Source organism: Orcinus orca, chromosome 20 (genome assembly GCF_937001465.1).
Source record: "Orcinus orca chromosome 20, mOrcOrc1.1, whole genome shotgun sequence".
NCBI classification, from domain to species: Eukaryota; Metazoa; Chordata; class Mammalia; order Artiodactyla; family Delphinidae; genus Orcinus; species Orcinus orca.
Genome location: NC_064578.1, coordinates 21,125,396 through 21,147,142, shown reverse-complemented (window position 1 = coordinate 21,147,142; position 21,747 = coordinate 21,125,396). Strand labels below are relative to the sequence as shown.

At 43.1% G+C, this 21,747-nt stretch overlaps 1 protein-coding gene across 6 annotated transcripts in view; it reads right to left on the bottom strand.

The window, feature by feature from the left end:
- Nucleotides 1-21,747, bottom strand: part of CDH11 (cadherin 11) — a 145,068-nt gene that overhangs the window by 40,388 nt on the left and 82,933 nt on the right. For 3 of the 6 annotated variants that reach the window (XM_004280900.2, XM_049702888.1, XM_049702885.1), the window contains exons 3-4: nt 5,992-6,389; nt 1,184-1,478 (exon numbers count right to left, since the gene is read on the bottom strand). In XM_004280900.2, coding sequence (XP_004280948.1) covers nt 1,184-1,478; nt 5,992-6,219 — 523 coding nt within the window. In that variant the 5' untranslated portion in view covers nt 6,220-6,389. Of the gene's footprint in view, nt 1-1,183; nt 1,479-5,991; nt 6,390-9,037; nt 9,269-15,942; nt 16,000-16,119; nt 16,206-21,747 lie in introns of those variants that run through there. The other 3 variants (XM_049702886.1, XM_049702887.1, XM_033407780.2) reach the window with 3 other exon arrangements.

Sequence of the window (21,747 nt, the reverse complement as noted above, 5' to 3'; positions counted from 1 at the left end):
AGCGGGGGCTACTCTTCATTGTGGTGTGCAGGCTTCTCATTGCGGTGGCTTCTGTTGTTCTGGAGCACGGGCTCTAGGCGCACGGGCTTCAGTAGCTGTGGCATGCGGGCTCAGTAGTTGTGGCTCGCGGGCTCTGGAGCACAGGCTCAGTAGTTGTGGCGCACGGGCTTAGCTGCTCCGTGGCATGTGGGATCTTCCCTGACCAGGGCTCGAACCCGTGTCCCCTGCATTGGCAGGCGGATTCTCAACCACTGCGCCACCAGGGAAGTCCTCATGGGAACTTTAAATCTCTGATTCGCGTAAGCATACTCACTCCCTGATTAGTACAGCTCTGATCATTGTCTGAAAAACAAATCCTCCTTAATATGAGGCATGCTTCTCAAAAGACCACAACTACATGCATTCTATAAAGCCAAACAAAGGTTACTGCCAGGAGAAGGTAGCTAGTTGAATAAATCTTTCACAGAATTGTCCTCTAACAATGTGATGTGTCTTTATGCATGATAAAAGACATAGCTGCTTCTGAATTATTCTAACAGATGATGACATAGTGTCATGGTTAGATACATATTCTGGATTGACTTAATAGCTCAGATGACCTTGAATAAATTCATTAATCTGTTTCTAGCTTGGGTTTCCCATCTGCAAAATATTTTCAATAGGACCTACCTCATTGCAAAGATGAGTCACTGCCAAGATTAAATGCAATACTGCATGTAAATCATTAATTAGCATGGTGCCTACATGGCACAAATACTGCTATTACTTATTGAACACCAACATGCACTAGTGACCAGATGTATGTTATTTCTAATCCTGCATGACTAGAAACTTTTATCCCCATTTTACAGAGGAGAAACTCAGGCTAAGAGAACAGATGCAACTGATTCCCAGTCACAAGGTTAATAAGCACCAGGGCCAGGATGACATGGATTTGATTATGTCTTTCCTACTCTTCCACACCTCCTCATATTTTGTAAGCTTAGAGTTTAAAACCTCAGGGCAATTTAAAATATTTGAAACGTCAGCTACATATATGAAATTTTTTTGTTTGTTATTCTGCCATAGAAGATACAGCATAAATTCTACTTCCTGATTTGGGAGAATAGGCACCAGCCTGCCCACCCACAGAGACACCAGGCCTGCAGGTGGAGTGGGCCCGCCCTGCCCGGCCCTTACGTACCCACGTTGGACCTCTCAGGCACGTTGGCATGATAGGTCTCGTGTAAGAACTCGGGAGGGTTGTCGTTAATGTCCTGGACCTTGACGATGAATTCTGACGGCGGCTCCAGGGGCCGGTTGGTGTCCCTGTCCACCGCCTGAGCCATCAGCGTGTACTGGGCTCTCTCCTCTCGGTCCAATGTCTTGGTAGCATGAATGTTCCCTGATTTGTCATCAATCACAAAAATGGTTCCGGCTCCTTCACCTGAGAGAATGTATTTAATGTTCCCATCACCAGAGTCAATATCGGAATGAAGCTAGGAAAAGAGAAATCGAGATTTGTAATTCCTTGACAGACGCACTGGGGAGGTAGAGACACACTTACATGCTGTTGAGACAATACACTGTTTACATACACACACACACTGAGAGGGAGATGTTCTCACCCCATTTCACAAATGAAGAAATGCAATCTTAGAGAAGATAATTGTCTTGGCCAAGGTCACACAGCTGGGGAGCAGTGAAGCCAGGGTCCAAACATTTTAAAATTTTAAGATTCATGTTGTCCCTCCCACTCTCCCATTACATATGCACACATACAAAATATATATAATATACATTAGCTCAGTTACTTTGAAAGAAATATGCACATACTATAGAAAATAAAAAGCACACATCTGTGCAGTAGGTAAATCTTAGACGTTCTGATCCCCACCCTTCTTCTTCCCCGCTCAGAGACAGCTCTTATGACCAGTTTCTTGTGAATCCTCTAAGACACAGTCTATGCATACGCAAGAATATCTATACAGATACACGTATTTGGTTTATTTTTACACAATAAAGTGCATAGTGCACAAACCACCCTTCACTTCTGCTTTCCTACCACAATAAATTCAGAGGACCCTTCCACACTGGTACATATAAATCGACCTCATCAACTGTATGGATGTTATTATAATTTCAGTCCTCTTCCAAAGGACACTAAGATTCCAAAGGACACCAGGCTTTTGTTACCTCAAACAATCCATTGGTCAGACTTTCTGAAAGACCTGCTGTGTGGCGCAGGACGTATGAGGAGCTGAGGATGGAACCTGCCTGAACAAGCCCCCATTCCCATCGTAAGCATGGGGTGAGTGGGGTGGGTTGATATATATGCAGCTCTTAGACTATAGAAAGACTATATATCCTTGGGATTTCCCCCCCTGTTGACAAAGCCCAGAGAAATGATGGAACTTGCCTAAATCCACAGTTGGCAGGGCCAGGAAGTCATCCAGGTCTCCTAACTACCCACCTGTGCCTTCTGCCTTGACTCTGCTCTGTGTGTTGTAACATGGAACTCCCTCCAAAGACCACATCCAATTTTCCTGTAGCAATAAACTCTTTATTGTACCCAACCTCAATTTCTGCAGCTATCATCTTGATGAGTTCCTCTGCCCTTATTTTACCCTTTGTGGGAACAGATAAGCATTACTTTCACCATTCTCATAGGCTTCAAGAGTAACCAAGTGGATAAAAAGCCCTTGGTTCTACCTACTACGTAAGAAAACCTAGTATAAACTAAAAAGCTTTATTCAAATGACATTGAAATATAGTAATGCTTACTACTTATAATTATTATCTTATTATTATAATTCCATTTTAATATTATTAATGTGATTTTAATTATTATGAAACCAAGGCTTAGAAAGCTTGTCCAGAATCACAAAGCAGGATTGAACACATTGCTTTAAAAAACTTTTTGTATTGTTTCAGTTTCCCCCAAAATATCTAACTGATTTACAGTGCCTCAGTGAAACACCAAATATTTCAGCTCAGGGGGATACCTGTAGGTACAAATTACATGTTGATTTTAGTCTATAGTGCTTCTCAGGAAAAGAAAAAAAGCATACTTTCCTTCAGAACTTGTTATTCATAACAAGCTATGTGCTGTCATGAAATTATGACTACACATTTCTTATGAATAAGGCAGTTTGCGAGTAATATACAAAGCTATTGGAATACATGAAGCTACAAATGATGACCCAAATTGCCCCAGTCTTCATACAAGTTTCCACAGTGAGGGCAGGATCCCTGCCCCCATTCCTCTGGCTCCCCACCTAACCCCCAATAATTGTTTACATTCATTTGTTTTCCCTGCCTCAGACCTGGCAAAAGTCAGGGGCTCAGCCATGTGAATATGCAACAAGGAAATCAATGCAACACTTACTTTAATGGGAGTGTTTAGACAAGGAATGTTTCTAGGGACCTTCGTATATTACATATGAATTCGGCAAGACTCTTGGGAATTAAACGAATTTCATGATCAACCAAATAACTGAAAAACATTCAAATATACTGCTCATTATTTTTATCTTGTTTTCAGAGTTCAAAGTTGGATATAAATTCCTTTTTTTCCCTCTCCAACAAAGATGAGCATGAGCCATACAACCAGCAATGATATTTATTAGTTTCAACACAAAAAGCAGTTTGGCAAACCATTCAGTGCTATCAAGGTATCAGTTGCTGAGGTGGACACAGCCAGTTCCTAACTCCCAAGACTGATGGCATCCCCTCTGCAGAGCACAGCGTGATGCAGACTGTGCTTCCTGCAGGAAATCTAAGAGTCCATGGTTTGCCAAATTCCACTTTTTTTTTTTTTTTTTTTTGCGGTACGCGGGCCTCTCACTGTTGTGGCCTCTCCAGTTGCGGAGCACAGGCTCTGGACGCGCAGGCTCAGCGGCCATGGCTCACGGGCCCAGCCACTCCACGGCATGTGGGATCTTCCCAGACCGGGGCGTGAACCCGTGTCCCCTGCATCGGCAGGCGGACTCTCAACTACTGCACCACCAGGGAAGCCCCCCAAATTCCACTGAGAGCATCTTGTATCACTCAGCCTTGAATGTCATCAAATCAAAGGTTTTTAGGGAACAAGTCATCTAGTCTAGTCCTCCTATTCATGGGGAACTACAGATCAGCATTGTCGCAAAAGGAAGTTCCATAGGATCCAACCACTTTATTTCTTTTTACCCCCATGCAATCCAACATCAGGCTCATTTTCGTGTGTCTAGATTTTCCATCCTCTTCCATCTGCTGACTTTTAGGAGGCATGACACCTGCTTGCTCCACAGAGAGGCTGAAATGGCCCTCTAGGTCCTGTCTCTTCTGCACTCCCCACCCTAATACACACCCTGCTTCTCACTGAGAAAGTCCCCGTGGCAGATGTTCTATTTTCTCAGAACAGTTCGTGCACAGCTCTCCACATTGTTCAAGCCACACTGTTCCTGCTGTGGCTCAAGTCTCTTCTTCCTCTCTGGGCATACAGCCCATCTCCTTGATGGAAGGAATTCTATGTGCCAGTTATTTCCCTGTGCTCCATTTCTCAAGGATACTTCTACTTTGGGTGTAATCTTTCCATTTTGGATATAAATGATGAAATTGCTCTAGTACATCTCTTCAAAAAGGCACTTTTCCAACCCTTAACAATATTATTGAGATGCTAATATGAACCTCCTCCAAAGATGTCAATTCCATAAATATGGAATGCTATTCTCAAGTTAAGCAGCAACTAAGATAACTTCACTGAAATCTATGAGGCTCAGAAATGAGCACCCCACAAATCTGCTCTTGTCCCTTTCCCCCTTCACAGGATAACTTTTACTCATCCTTCAGGTCACAAGTTATTACCACTGTCTCCATGAAACTTCCCTTCATCCCTCCCAAACTTTACCATGTAGACTGAATTGCTAGTGAATTTCTTCATTATTCTACTCCTTGTTTTAGTTTTTTAACTGCTTAGGTAAGTGTCTCTTTTCCACTAGTCCCTGAACTCTTTGAGACCAAGGACTATTGTACCCTAGTTTACCATTTGCCTCACTCTGTACCTTCCCATAGCAGGCTTTATGTTCTTATGTGTGTGAACACCTATCTCCTCGCAGTTAAGGTCACTGTTCTCTAAAAGGTGGCTGTATGTTTTACCATAATTGATATAGCAGGCAGTCAGTTTTTCAAACATCTTTTGTTTGTTTGTGTTTTTTAATTTTGGCTGTGCTGTGCGGCTTGCAGGATCTCAGTTCCCCGACCAGGGATTGAACCCGGGCCTCCTCAGTGCAAGTGCTGAATCCTAACCACTAGACCACTAGGGAACTCCCTCAAACATATTTTGAACTCTCTACCCTTGCACTTTTTGGAGGGGGTACACAGAGAATGCAGGATTTCTCAGTAGTACTAAGACTCTCAAGCCTTCTGAAATGGGTTTTGCCATCCCTAAGCCAAAGTGGATAACATTCCACCCATTCTTATGACACATCCATTCATCTTGTCAAATATTCACAGAGGCGCCCCCAAAGCTGGACTTTGGTACAGGACCTGGGGATACAAAAATGACGCTGTTCCTGATGGAAAGTAGCTTAGGGTCCAGTGAGGGAGATAGATGAATACGTAGACATGTGTACTACAGAAAGGAAAGCTATGATGAAAAGAGTCCAGAGCATCAAAAGAACACAAACGATGGCATCCAAGTTTGGGTTTGGATGTGGTAGGGGAAATGTTCCCAGTTGGAGAATGGTTAAATAAATAATCATCATTTCTATTCAGTAGACTACTGTGTAACCATTAAAAAACAGAGTTTTGAGGGCATAACATCAAGTGGAAAACTGAAGTGTTAACATAGATAAGCCTATGAACTAAAAAAAAAAAAAAAAAAAAGGATAAAGGATGTATGAACAATGATTTTGTGGTTTTTACTGATGGCCAGACCATTATTATTTCCCCTCCTATATTTTTGTTTTGACCATCCCCTAGTACAGGGATGGTGGAGAGTGAGAAATAAATGTGGAGTGACAGCAGCCTTACCCTGCCCACGAGCACGGGGTCAGGCCCGGTGTACTCCTCTATCACGAAGAACTGGTTCCAGACCCAGCCTCTCTTGGAGCGCTGCAGCACCTGGCCCTCCTTGCCCTTCTCGTGGTGCCCGTGGAACGAGGGTCGCAGGTGGCTCCTGCGCTCCGTGGCGAAGGCCTGGCTGTGGCACAGCATGCCCAGGCATACCAGGGCGGCTTGTAAACAGTAGTTCTCCTTCATTTTTGGTTACGTGGTAGGCACAGGAGGATGCGGCTGTCACCCCTTCCAGCGACTGTGCTGCGGCCTGGCCACTGGTGGCCTCCCACGCGTCACGCCGAGCTCTCTCGGACTGGAATGTTTCTCCTCGCTGAGCACATCACGTCAGGGCTGCCCACTTCCCCGGTCGGCCTCTGCAGGCAGAAAGAAAGGTCAGACTAGTCGCAGGCTCCATCCGCACTTCATTTCAATTCCATTCTGTGAACACTGACCCACTTTGGACCCTGTTAGGGCTTTGCTCTGGGTACTGAGGATGCAGAAGCCAGTGAGGAATAGTCCCTGCTCTCTGGCTGTTTACCACGCGGTGGGTAAGTTAAACACATACACGAAGAAACCCCTCAAGGTCTATATGAGGATAAAACGTGTGCGCTGTGGAATCCAGCTGCCCAGGTCTGAGTGTCAGTTTTACCATTTACTAGCTCTGGGTTTGGGGTAAGCCGACACAGAGCTTAGCTTGCTCATTTATGAAATGGGCTCGCGAATCGAACTCACCGCAAGATCTACACAGGGATACACGAGTAATACCCCTAAGTCTCTTAGCACAAGGCCTGCTATACAGTAAATGCTTCATATTTATCTGTTATTATTATGATCATAACTGTGCCTGGGTATGTTTTTGTAATAGGGAAACTTAGGGCATAATGGGTGGCCAGGAGAGGAACACATAATTGATGGGGGGTGAGGATGGAGATGGCAGAGAGTGGGGACCGTTAAGGAGGACTTCCTGAAGGATGGGATGGATGGGCACAACCATCAGATGAGTTACTGTGCTAAGAAGGGAATGGACGGGATGTCCAGGTAGAAGGAACAGCATGCCCCAAAGCCCAGAGCTGGTCACAAGCATAGCACGTCCCAAGACTGTTCGGCTTACTGGACGGTATAAGAAAGGAGGAAGCCAGCAATGAATCCTTCTAGATATGGGAGGTCGGGGCAGACCCTACGATGGTCACTGATGGCCACTAAAACATCTGTCAGTGAAATAATGGGTCAAATTCTCATTGCTGGATCAATATAGTGTCAATTCAGTAAGCAAGATTTGCTCTTGTCCGGTCCAGTGTCCACCCAAGAACCTGAAGATCCTACCTTAACCTGACAGTCTTTCCAAGGATACTTTATAAGCTCTCTCCAACAAGGAAAAGCAAAATAAGACAGAATCCCCACCAGCTGGTCCAAAGGTCTTGTTCCTGGCACCCAGCCATGACTCAGCTACTCATCGATAGTAAAGATGAGCTGCTAACGCCTTTCCATGCCTCTTGTGGTTTCTCACCTACAGTCACTCCAGTCCTCTCTCCAGCACTCTGGTTCTTCTCTCTGGTCCTTAACTCCTGCCTCAGGTTTCTGGACTTCTTCACGGGACTTTGTTTTTCTGGTGCTGGAAACTTAATTCTCCCCTAAGGAACTTCCAAAGCTCATTCTCCTATCTTAGGATCCTACACCTCCTTCTGGACAGTCATCCTCTCCCCTTGGAGCACCTCTCAGAAACAAGTCGGACCCCTAGTTCCCAGAACCAGACTGTCCTCACTACCACCCCCATCCCCAACAGGAGGGACTCTCAGAAAGTTGCTGGGCATGGAGGATGACACTTCATTTCAACACCAGTGGGTCTAAATGAAATTGGTGAGGTTCTTTTTTTTTTGAGAGGTATAGTTGATTTATAATGTTGTGTTAGTTTCAGGTGTATGTCAACATGATTCAGTTATATGTGTGTATATATAGGTTTATATATATATACATATATATATATATATATATATATCCTTTTTCAGATTCTTTTCCCTTATAGGCTATTACAAAATATTGATTATCGTTCCCTATGCTATACAGTAGGTCCTTGCTGGTTATATATTTTATATATAGTAGCGTGTATATGTTAATCCCGAACTCCTAATTTACCTCCCCCACCCCATTTCCCCTTTGCTAACTCTAAGTTTGTTTTCTGTGTCTCTGGGTCTATTTCTGTTTTATAAATAAGTTCATTTGTATCATTTTTTTGTAGATTCCACATATAAGCAATATCATATGATGTTTTTCTTTCTCTGTCTGGCTTACTTCACTTAGTATGATAATCTCTAGGTCCATCCATGCTGCTGCATGTTGCTGCAAACGGCATTATTTTGTTCTTTTTTATGGCCGAGTAGTATTCCATTATATATATATATATATATATATATATATATATATACACATAAGCTGCTAATGCCTTTCCATGCCTCTTGTGGTTTCTCACCTACAGTCACTCCAGTCCTCTCTCTAGCACTCTGGTTCTTATATATATATCTCACATCTTCTTTATTTATTCCTCTGTTGATGGACATTTAGGTTGCTTCCAAGCCTTGGCTATTGTAAATAGTGCTGCAGTGAACGTTGGGGTGCATGTATCTTTTCGAATTATGGTTTTCTTGGGATATATGCCCAGTAGTGGGATTGCAGGATCATATGGTAACTATATTTTTAGTTTTTTAAGGAATTTCCATACTGTTCTCCATAGTGACTGTACCAGTGAAATTGGTGAGATTCTTGAGTGTTGTAGGAATAAAAACCATCACCTAATTCTTTGCTATATGATTTGGATGAAGTGGTTAGATGGGGGGGAGGGGAATAGGAGAGAGAGAGAATGCATCTTGGCAGAGTGGAATGTACCTAGATTTGGAGGTCAGGTAAACGTGAATTGGAACACCACTTCTACATATTTCAATCAGGGTGGCCTTCAACATGTCAGTCAGGCACTCTTAGCCCCCTCAGTCTCATGTGAACAATAGGGATGACAAGAATTGGTACACACATGCAGGGCTGAAGACAGAGAGGGAACTGGGCACACACTGGATCTCTTCCTCTCTTTCTAGAGCATCACAGTCCAAGCATGCAGCCCTCACTCAGCAGAAGGAAGTGCTCTTGCCCTGCAGGTGGAGATGCCCAGAAGACAGGGGTGAGGTGCTTTCTCTAAGAGAGGAATTGAGGAATAATAGTTACATGGAGGTACCACAGCCATCTGGCCTTAGAGGTCTCAAAAATAAGGGAACTGGTGGCATTCTAATTTGCTGGCAGAACCCCTTTTCTTCTGAGGCTCTTTGATTTCATCAACCTAAGCCTTTCTGCTCCTTTGTAATATGGCAAAAATATTATCTGGGGAGGCCACAGATGTGCATTCATTTCAGGCGTCCATCACTGTCCTCAGGACCATTTTATGATGTTTTATGCAAGTCTCTTTTCAGGGAATAGGGAGTTTAGTGTTTGTTGTAGACAGACTCTGGGATATGTAAATGGCTGTGTGGAAGAGAGAGAAAGATTCAAAAGGCAGTGTCATCACTTAACAGCTTCACCCTGAGACTCAGGCATATCAATACTACATCAAATGCTGTTTCTTACAAGGCAAACTGACTGCATGGAAAGAGCACAGGGAGGGACCAGGAGGAGTTTGATCCTACACTGAGGCAATGTGAAGCCATAGGAAGATACCTGCATTTAAGTCAAAAAGCCAAAAATATGATTAAGAATCTGCCACTTAGCTGGTAGTGGGACCTCCCTCAGCTCCGAGAGTGGTGGCTCTGCCTCATTCCCTGTAAAGTGAAGCCACTGGGTGACATTTTCTACAAGTGGTTTCCGGGTTCATGTTCTTGTTTGGAGTTGGGGTGAGATATCTTGGGGGCACTTCTGATTCATACACCATCTCCTTACTATACTGGTTTCCTCTTAATGGTTGGGATGATATCTTATTCACAATTAGATGGCCAATGCCTGAGCTCAAAGCAGGACACCAGTAAAAGCTGAATGTATGATTTGAACCCGATACTTCAAGTTCAAACTTGATATTGCCACCATAGAATCTCAAGAAGAAGAAATAGAAAAGAAAAAAAGCATATGGTGCAACAAGATCTCTGCCCATTTTACACCATGCCAATTAGTAAGTGTTCATTCACACGGTGACAAATTATCCTTGCATATAAACTGTGAAGTGTATTTTAAAGAAAGGGTTTAATTCAAGTTGATATTTCTGTACCTCTTTCTTCTGGCTGCCATTTTGCTATAAAGCACAATTATTCCTGACACTAAATGTGTTGAAACTAGACGACAACTTTCTTTTTCCTTTACAGAAGAAAAATTCTAGCATGATACTAATGAATTTAAGAGTTTCCACATGACCAATAAACAATAAATTTCACCCTTTGTTAAAAAGGTGAAATTATCTATTTTCTTCTGTTGGAGAGAATAGCAAAATCAACTTGCTTTTAAAAGTAATTCCTTGAAACCATTATTTATAAATACTTATATGGCTGTATGTACTATATAAAGTTATTTTAATGGTTAATCTCAGGTATGTTAAGACGAATTTTAAGACATTTTTTTACTTTTTTTTTTTTTTTTTTTGCGGTACGCGGGCCTCTCACTGTTGTGGCCTCTTCGGTTGCGGAGCACAGGCTCCGGACGTGCAGGCTCAGCGGCCATGGCTCATGGGCCCAGCCGCTCCGCGGCATGTGGGATCTTCCCGGACCGGGGCACGAACCCGTGTCCCCTGCATCGGCGGGCGGACTCTCAACCACTGCGCCACCAGGGAAGCCCTAAGACATTTTTAAATTCAATTTCAGAGTGAAAATTTACTTAGCAAAAGCTTTTTCTAGCTATTGCTCTAAAAACTTTACAAATAGTAACTCATCCATTAATTTCTATAACAAACTTATGAATAGGTACTGTGAATATTCTTATTTTAAAGGATGGAAACTGAGGCCCGGATAGATTAAGCAACTTCTGCAAAGTTATGCTTCAGATAAATTGTAGTGCTGAATCTGAGCCCATGACGTTTGGCTCTAGAGTCTGTGTCGTTAACCAGTGAGCAATACCAGCTATCACCACTTGTTGGTTTCTGAGATTCATAAGGAGACGATATGGACACTGTGATAAAAACAGTAACCTAGATGCCACATGCAGTAAACCAGTATGAGAACCTAGTGTATACTCATAATATGACTATGATGAAAATGTTAATAACAGTAAACATTTGTCCAGTGTTCTTGTCTGCCTAACATTCTTCTAAGTGCTTTCAATGAGTTGAGTCATACATTTTCACAATAAGTCTGCACAATAGTATTATTGTTATCCCCATTTTACAGATAAGTAGTCTGAGGCATAGCAAGATTAAGTAACTTGCTCATAGTTCCACAGCCAGCAAGTGGAGGAGCTGAGATATGAACACTGGATGCTTGGTTCCAAGACCTGCATTGTTATCCCCTATAATCCCATGTGATACTGCCTCTCTAAGAGAAGGCTGAAGATCAAATATGGACACATATCATAAGACATATCATAATAGTCTAACGATGAAAATAATTTAAGTTTTGGTGGCACTCTGGTGGGGGGTAATACTGTAACTAAAATATTAAACCAAACTAGAAAGAGGAAAGCATTTTATAGCAATGATCAAAGTGAAGAGGAACAGGAAGTGATTATATCAGTTCATCAACAACACAGTACAACCAGGTCCTTGAACAGCACTAGTACACAAAAGTAAGTCTTTGCTTTTTTATTTTTAAACACCCTGTTTCAGGATTTCTATATGTATAGGTTAAAAAAAGATGTGGTCAGAAAGATTATTATTATTTGGAAATGCTTCTAAAATCTAGAGATCTGGTTGATGTATGCAGTGGTACAGAGTCTGCAGGAATCACTCATGAAAATGAACAGGAGACCGCCTTCCTAAGAAGACCTTCATGTTGTTAACAACTAAGGAAATATATCAGTGTTCTAACTGGTTTTAATAAAGACCCCCCAAGGCAGTTCTTGAACAATCCTTCCTTTTAAGCACTTTCTAGCAGTATGCAAGAATGTCTAAGCATTGAGGTTCCACTAAAACATACAGGAGGACTTTATTTTATGATGGGAGGATATTGCTTGCAAGGAAAAATAAATGTTGTTGAAAGTCACAGGAGTAATAACATGACAGGAAAATGGATTTGCAAAACCACCAGCTCTAAGTGGAAGGCTCGCCCCTCTATCTTGAGAGCAGATGGCCCATCATAAGCTACTGAGCCTTGAGCATAAAACTCAACTGTGTTTGCTTTTGTCTCCGTTAAAGAAAATGACATACGGGTGTTTAAGTATATTTGGACTCGTGCTGGAAATTGTTATCGGGTAGAGAAAAAAAGACGAAAACGCTTAGCAAAAATCAGACGGCTTTGGTTTTTTAGCTTTCTCCTCCCCCACAGAGCTGGAAGGATCAGACAGGCTGACCTGTTCTTTTCATTTCCAGGGAGTTAATTTACAGTTAAAGACAGGTTATCATTACAGGTTATCATTACATTAAGAATATTACCGAGCCCACCACAACTCAAAACCTTATTCTGCAAGTGCAGTGTCCTCTTGTCAGGAGCTCAGGGGCTCTGGTCCCCACTGCAACAAACACAGCTTTGTGACCAATCGGATTCCATTATGCAAATTAATTCAAGCATATTTTATTCCCCGTTCAGATCTCATCATTCAGCACTGAGCTGGTCTCTAGTTTCAAATCAAATCACAGGAATTATGCCATGTCTGTGGAAATCACAGAGAATGGAGAGAGGAAGTATTACAAGAACTACTGAATCACATTTCTTCCCCGATTTCTACGCTTGGAGCAAAGCATAAGCTTGTGGTAAGTCACTTCTGCTCAGGTGCAGAATACACAGCAGAGACTGCCAAGCAGGCATTGTATATGTTACTCCACTCTCTGATACCAAATTCAAATGTTAAAGTAGGTAGCTAAGGGCTTCCCTTAGCTGGTGGCGCAGTGGTTGAGAGTCCGCCTGCCGATGCAGGGCACACGGGTTCGTGCCCCGGTCCGGGAAGATCCCACATGCCGCGGAGCGGCTGGGCCCGTGAGCCATGGCCGCTGAGCCTGCGCGTCCGGAGCCTGTGCTCCTAACAGGAGAGGCCACAACAGTGAGGGGCCCGCGTAGCGCTAAAAAAAAAAAGTAGGTAGCAAAGAGGGCTCCTTATCAATGACCATGACGTGCTTTAAGGGCAAGTGGAATGTTTAAAACTGTTCCATGTAAGTTTCATTCTCTGCTTCTAGAGAAATAGAGAACCACAGGAGTGTCAGCTTTGGAAGTGAAAAGATCAGACCATGCCTGGTATTGGGAAGGCCTGGGTCCAAATCCTAGTTCCATCACTTATGGGCTATATAAAGTTAGGTAATGATAGTTGAAATTATCCTTGACGAGGTGCTTGATTTTTCTAGTACTCGGCAGTATACTCAGGGCTTGATATACACCATTTAACTGTATTTTCACCACAACTATATGTAAATATCACCCACAATATACTCTACCAGGAAACTGAGGTTGTGAGTGATGAAGTAAATCACTCAAGGATACACTCTGAAACACGGGCAAGGCTGCAATTCAAATTCAAATTCATGTGACTGCAAAACCCAAGCTTCGGCTTTGCCTGGCTCCCAAACACCAGAGTCCATGTTCCTGATCTTCAACACAAGGACATGGTTCAGACCATCTCCAAGGATGGTCTAAACTCCATATTGTATTTGACATTGAAAAAAATCTTTGTTAGATGTGAAGTTCATTTGAGCATGTACAATCAGCGTTTCTATTCTTAGGCTTTTGTGGCCACAGACTATTCTAGAAATCCATCTTAAGTCCCCAGACCCCAAACATATAGAATCATTCACTGATTATTTATTAATCTTTTCAAGTAATTAAATCATCTTCAAATGATAAGATGACTAAACACAATCTGTGATATGAAGAACTTATTATTTTTGCTCTACTCAATCCTTAAGGTAGTCTTTTTCTCACTGTAATATTTTAAAATGTTAATCATTAAGATGAATAAAATATATCATCACATACAGTTAATAACACTGTCATCAGTATCATCTCGGGCTATGAATACACACCCTATATGAATGTGTGGAAAGAGAGAGAGCTTATTTTCCATTTTTCTTCTGCATGAGTGAAAGTACCTGAGGGAAGATTAGGGCAAAAATGGTAATGATAAACAGATGCTCGACATAATGTAACGTCATTTGTGGTATCAAAGGCCTGTACGTAAATCTCTCTTTGTCTCAGAGCAGTGAATATCTATAAAGCTTTCTTTATTTCCTGGTTCCTTCATTCAGCAGTAACTTTTCACAGTGCCAGACCTGGGTTGGACCCTGGAGGCTGCAGAGCCTCTCTGATCTGTAGACTCTACTCAAACAATGGTGAGACAGTTGTCTAAGCAGATAAATGATCGTATCATGTGGTAAGTGCAAACAGGACTGGGTAAAAGAACACAGAGGAATCAGTGACCACATCTCTGCAGATGAATTTGTAACATATCACTCCTGCCTTCTGGTACTTGCCTACTCCAGCCCCTTCCAAGCAAATACCTATATTAACAGTCTCCCACATCTGGAGTTTCCACTCTCACCCAGAGCCATGGATGACTGAACCACACATAGTCCAGTGATAACCAAACCATAAACCAACCCCTGATTTTATCAAACTGTGTAACCTCGTTCAAAATGATAACCTGGGGGGCTTCCCTGGTGGCGCAGTGGTTGAGAGTCCGCCTGCCGATGCAGGGGACACGGGTTCATGCCCTGGTCCGGAAGGATCCCACATGCTGCGGAGCGGCTGGGCCCGTGAGCCATGGCCGCTGAGCCTGCATGTCCGGAGCCTGTGCTCCGCAACGGGAGAGGCCACAACAGTGAGAGGCCCGCGTACCGCAAAAAAAAAAAAAAAAAAGATAACCTGGGTGAATCAGATTCACCGGGGAACTTTAATGAAAGAAAACAGGACCATTTGCCAGTTAGTAAGGGAGCTGAAACAGAAGGTTATGAGGCACCTGGGGGATGGAGTAGCCACAAAGTGACATCTTATGGCCAGTGTTTCAGTGAAATCAAAGTATGAGCAAGTCAGTTAGAAACCAAACAGAAACAAACATGGCCTCTGTCCCTGAGCCACGTAAATGGCAGGGCACATGGCCCTGTTATCTGAAGATCTTGGCAATCAAGGACTTCCTCCAGCTGTTGTCTCCACAGGGCCCAGCCCTACTGATATTCTGTTTCTGAATTTCTATGAGGTTGTTTGCACTGCCCTCCCTATACATCAGATGACAATTAGCCCCTTGTACATGAGCTAACTTGAGTGCTTTCTTTTATCATCAAACAGCAAACCTAGTAAACTATCAATACAATAATCAAGAGGAAAAGTTAGGTGGTTCTTCCCCTGGTCAAGGGTGAAGTACTATAGCTGTGGAGATCCTTTGTTCAGATGTAGAAAATGCCTATTTCTTCTCTAAATTTCCAAGGAATACTGGGCAATAGGGAGAGGTGTAGAACAAAAGTCAAGACACTTGTGTTGTAGCAAAGGTTCTGCCACTAAACAGTTGTGTAACCTTAGAAAAGACACTCTTCCTTTGGGACTGAGTTTCTCCTTCTATAAAATAGAAGACTGGCAACAGCCTGTTAAGGAGCTGTCTAAAGGAGCCTGTGAGTCTGTGCTGGGCTGAGACACAGCAACTTTCCCTGGATGGAGAGAGATGAAAATTCATTTAGAAGGTCTGGATCCTGCTGCACTGGCAGGGCTGCTCCATGCACAACTCCAGGAGGCCCACTTACATCAGATATAATGTGAATGGGGCCCTCTGGGACTAGGCAATGCAAGACCTGCTAATGTGACAGGTATTAAAACCCAGCATTAGGAGTCAGGACTTTACCTGATGGCCAGTGGGAATCCATTAAGTTCTCTGGTCAGGAGATTGATGGAGTCTGAGCTGTCAGGGGTATACAGGATAAACCAAAATGAGAAATGGCAGTTCTGACAAAATTGTTGAGAGCATGGGCTCAGGAGTCAGATGGGGTTAGGGGATTACAGCTCAAGAGTTACTACTCACTACGTGTGTGACTCAGCCTCTGTAGGTCTCCACACTGCAATACTGAAGATGTGAAGAACAGCAGGACCGGTCTTAACGGGGGAGTTCTAAAATGAAACAAGATGGTGCATGAAGAGAACTCCGTGTAGTACCTGACATGGGCTGGCACACAGCAGGTGATAAAGACGATAAATTAGGGGTTTTGTTCCTTCAACAAGAATACATAAATATGTACTATAAGCCCTGGATGCATGAATATGGCATATAATACACATACAACATGCAGTACGGTGCAAGCCTCACCAAGGTCTCCAGGAGGCTGTCCATTAAGGAGATACAGACAAACCGATATTTATAATAGGGATTGCTAAATGCAATGATACTAATATATGAGTCCAGGGAGACTCCTGGAGTCATTGCAGTAGTTCAGGTGAGAGATAGTATGGTTCTGAACTAGAAAAATAAGCCTTGTATGGAGGAAAGAAGGCCTTTCTAGAAATCATGCGATGTGAAGGGCCTTGGGAACTGGACAGATTGAGGATAGAGGATGCGACTGCAGTCTGGGGAGAGTGAGAAGACAGTGGTGCTGCTTCTGGCCTCAAAAGAAGAAGACACCGGTTTGGGGATAAAGAGCATGAGTTTGGTTTTAAACATATTAAGCTTGTAAAGCCAATGGATTGATGCTCAAGTGGAAAGCTCAGAGTAAGTCCAGTTCCCAACTTCTTCCAGTAGTAGGTATTGTCAATGTCAGCATTTCTGTTTCAAGTTCGGACATTTTGTTGCATTAATCAATCTTAGAATCTCAGAACTGGGGGAAATCCTAGCTTAGATTTTCCACTATTCGTCCTTCTTCAACAGACAGATGGGAAAACTGAGATACAGAAATGATAAGTAACTTGCAAAATAAAAGACAGCATGAACAAAACCTAAAGACCTCACTGTATAGAGCGAAAATATAGGGGGAGGAACAAGTATCGACAGTGAAAGATAATTTTTATAACATCTATCCTGCCCTTTCCCCTCAAAACCTGGATTAAAAGCAGTCCTCCTTTTCAAACGATTTCTATGAAACGGCCAGTCCAGGTTCAAGAAAGGAACAGACATTCAGAAATAAGGACCTGGGAGCTCTTTAAAGATGATCAGTGGAGAACTGGAAGAGGAAAAGCAATCTACATGTTCTCACTAGAATGTGACATCCTGCAGAGAACCACAAAGTCTGTTTTTTAAAGCATAAACAATAAGAGGAGGAGTTATCCCAGGGTGGCCTTAATAACTGACAAGGGCTTGATGTGGTTTTTTGAAATAATTACTAAGGCGAGGAGAGAGAGAGTGCCTCCAATCACCACCTCCGAGAGCCTTTAGAATTCTGAGAAGGCCAGCCTGTGACCTCAATCCACTGCGGTCCCCGTGCATCCGTCCAGCTTAATCAGCCGCTGAACAGGAGTGAGGAATGGAGAGTCAAGCTGCTTCCAATTATCAGAAGCTTGATTTTTACCCGAGTGTGGGTGGGCTGTTCTGGAGGTCTCTTTCTAATGGACCTCCCCAAACTATGCTATCATGCTAGGAGTAGACTAAACTCTGCCGTATTTTAAATGGCTTTTTTTGTATCTTTACATACCCCACAGAGAGTCCCTGCCCCTCCTTGTTTTCAGCAACCAGACGCCAACAATAGCTTCATAATGATCGCATTGTGGTTTCAAATAATCCAATCTTTGCAGCCCAATTCTTTCTTTTCAAATGCACTAACATCAGTTATCAAAAGTAAGAGTTTTTTTTTTTGAAAAAGTTAAGCATAAAAGAAAAGTAATGGGATACAGCAAACTAGTCAAGTGCCTTGTACGTGTGCAGAGCATTTTCTGAAGCATATGCCAAACACTCTCAGACAGGCAGGACTTTCAAAGGCAACGCTAAGTGTCTTTTGTGGCTCTCAGATGATATGGTTCACTTAATTAGATGTTCTATAATCCCAGGTTAATCCTATTGTGAATTACAGACGTGAGTTCACTTGCTTGGCAAAAACATCTACTGCTACAAATGCATTTCTGGAAAAAATGCATACCTTACTTATAATTCATTACCAGAGTCATTATCACAAAGAGACCTACTTCATCCTCTCTCTCTGCCAGGAAGAAGGACCATTTCCATTCGTTTGATCACACTGTACTTTTTTTTTTTTTTTTAGCGGTACGCGGGCCTCTCACTGTTGTGGCCTCTCCTGTTGCGGAGCACAGGCTCCCGACGCGCAGGCTCAGCGGCCATGGCTCATGGGCCCAGCCGCTCCGCGGCATGTGGGATCTTCCCGGACCGGGGCACGAACCCGTGTCCCCTGCATCGGAGGGCGGACTCTCAACCACTGCGCCACCTGGGAAGCCCACACTGTCCTTTTAAGCAATTTAATAAGGGCACTTTTAACCTTTCCTTTTTCCTAAGATTTGGGAACATAGCCAAGTTCTCACTGAATTCCTTGCCCCTGACTACAGTGATGTATATGCCGACATGGCCTCTGCCCCTCATAGGGTTTAAAATTTAGACTATAGTATCTCAAGAACTTTTCTGCATATTAGAATTAACCAGAGGGGAGCGAGGTTATTTGAAAAATCCCATTGCCAAGGCCTTACTCTAACCCACTTGAAAGCAAAGAAACCAGGATTCAGTATTTTTGAAGTTCCCCGGGTGGTTGCAGTGTACATTCAAGCTGAGAACCACTGATCTAGAGCTATACCCGCCAATATGGTAGCAACCTAGACACATGTAGCTTTTAAAATTTAAATTCATCTAAATTAAATGAAATTTAAAAGGTACTTCCTGCACATGCTAGTCCCATTTCAAGTGCTCAATGGTGATTTCAATCATCGAAAAACAACTTCTCTTATTAGTCAGCGTTGGTCTTGGGCACTAAAACATCCTCATCTTAAGCAGAAATGTCTGTTCAGGGAATGAAGGTAGACAAAGAACACTGTCTAGGCATTCAAAACCTGCCATGAACTCATTGCTTACGGCCAATCATCTAGACCTCAGTTTTCCTATCTGTGGAATAAAGGGCTGGGTAAGACAGTGACTCTCCACATGACATTAGCAGAATGGCTGGAAAAACCAAGGGATCGGACTACAATGGGTGGGGGATGGCTGAACCAGCAGGCCCATACTCCACAGCAAACATGACACACAGCTAAACTGGGCAAAATGCTTCCTTGGAAAGCAGTTCAGCTGCATTAGAAACAATAAAGGAAAAAACCGCTTCTGAGATCTCGATACCTAACAGACTTGCTGTCTCAATACAGCAACAGTAAGTAAGTTCCTGCTTCAGTGCCTATAATCTCCTGGTTTAGGGAGGAGGTCCGGGCTCAGGAAACCGTGGGACCACTGACAACCGACAGCTCACTTCACCTCTGTGAATCTGTTTTCTCTTATGAAAAGAAAGGCAAATGATGCATGACCTCCCTGGCTCCCAAGTTAAGTTGAGGGTCAAATAAGATAATGGTTTGGGAAGCTCTTTGTAAAAGCATAATGTGGGCTACACAGGTGAGGGGACGCATGATGAAATGCTGACAGCAGCGGCAACTTCCATTTCTTTGAGTAATTTTTAAAGTTTTGGCTTTTAACCTTTAGTGGTGTGGATTGTAGATAAACGTAAATGACCTGTTACTGTTACAGAAAGGAGATGTGATTTCACTCCTTTTCTCTGATAAGGTTATAAAATCTGCCAGATGCTACAAATGTACACGGGCATCCTTTTTGTTTGCCCCAGGACCAGAGGGAATTCTGTAGTGGTGACTTGTGAAGACACTGACCTCCTTGCCTAGAGGATGGTGTGTGTGCTGGGGAGAGGGGGCTGGCTGATTCCAGCAAGGACCCAGACTTGATAGGGATAAAGGCCAGAAGTTTCTCTGCAGAGACTAAGGGGTCTTTCAGTTATCCTTGATATGGGATGAGAATGGAGCAATGATAAGGAGTATGGACAAAGCTGCCAAGTACGTGTCACATGAGAGGGTGGCTCTCCTGACCGCATGAGTTGGGGAGGCCATCTCGGCAACTCACTCATTCTCCATTCAGCCTCCTTTTGAAACAGCCCAGTCCATGGGGAAGAGGGGGGTGGCATAACTGTTAGTGAGTTATCATCTACAAACTAGGTTCTGTTTTTTTGAGCACCTACTGTGTGGTAGGCACCTTGCTAGGTGCTAGATACTTTATGTAGATTCTTCATAGCCTCTCTCCCTCCAGCATCTTTGAGTTTTGCATTATTGCCTCCTTTGTCCAGATAAGGAAACAAGGGCCAGAGGAACTTCACTTTCAGAGCATTCGGTTTAGTTGGCACCTGAAATGAAATTTGAAGCCATATATGGCCCATTCGGAAGCTCTTATCTTTCCACCTTTGATGATGAACGTCTCTGTAATTGTCCTCTGAAGGTCTTAATTTTTCCTTCTGGGGATGCTCAGAGCTCAGCAGGATCTTATTCCACATCACAACCACTTAATAAATATTTGTAGGATCTCTGCAATTGTTAACTGCTACAAACTTAGGTGAAACATATTCTTTGCTCTCAAGAAACTCAGGTTACTAGCATTTTTAGAGAGTGCGTATTTCCTCCAAGAGTCTTGCAATTAATTCTCCACTTCAAACAAAACCAGTCCCTTAACATTTCCTTAGAGGAATTGCCCCAACCCTTCCCTAGGTGTTCTCCAGCCTGCCCCACTCTTCCAAACAGTCCTTGAAGGAATGAATCGTGATTTCCAAACCTCTCTCTCACAACATTTTACACTTTAGAACAAAATTTTCCTCTATATCCTTCACTGCCTCAGCCTCAGAGAAAGTGCTAATGAATAATAATATGCAAGTGGTGCAGGGAACTATAGGAAGGCAGCCAGACAATAAATGTCTTCCAACAATAGGAACCAGCCCAACATGAGATAGCTCTGTGAGATCTCATGAGCTAATCATCATTGAAAAGATTAGGTATGTAGCTCATGGAAGGAAGGATTATGCCTTCATGGAGGCAAGTCCCACACATCAACGGTTCATCTGAGGGCATCCAAAGTGAGGCCCAGAAGTATTCTCTGACAGGAAGACCACTGGTTGCTTCAATACCCACACTGCAAAGGAGATTCAATCCTGTTTTTAACAGCAAATGGAGAGGCGGTGACAATAACCTTTTTTTTTTAAACAAAATTACGTAAACAAACAAAAAATATAAAACTTTAATCAGTGTATAGAGCACCAAGGTGACAAAGTACAATGGGATATTTCCCAGGTATGCCATGATGTCTCCCCAGGAGAAGCATGTGCAGCAGGGGATGGGTTCTGCCCTTGCTCTCAAGAATCTTACATCCTTTAATCAAGTACCTCTTTCCAAAAAGATTTTATCAGAAGGGCAGACTTTTGCAATCCGTGGTACTGCTGGTAAAGTGGAATGGGCTCTCTAGCATCACCCACTAAGGGGAAGTCCCTTGGACCAGAGTTGCCCCAGTCACACAAGGGGCAGAGGAAGACTGAACAACAAAGTAGTTATTGTATAAGTCATGAACTTTATCATCAAGGACTTACTTAGCCTTCCTGGCAAGACATCCATGACAGAGATGCCCACTCTTGCATCTCAAGGATGGCTGCCCTCAGGGACATAGAAACATGACTTGGTCTCCTCATTCAGTCTC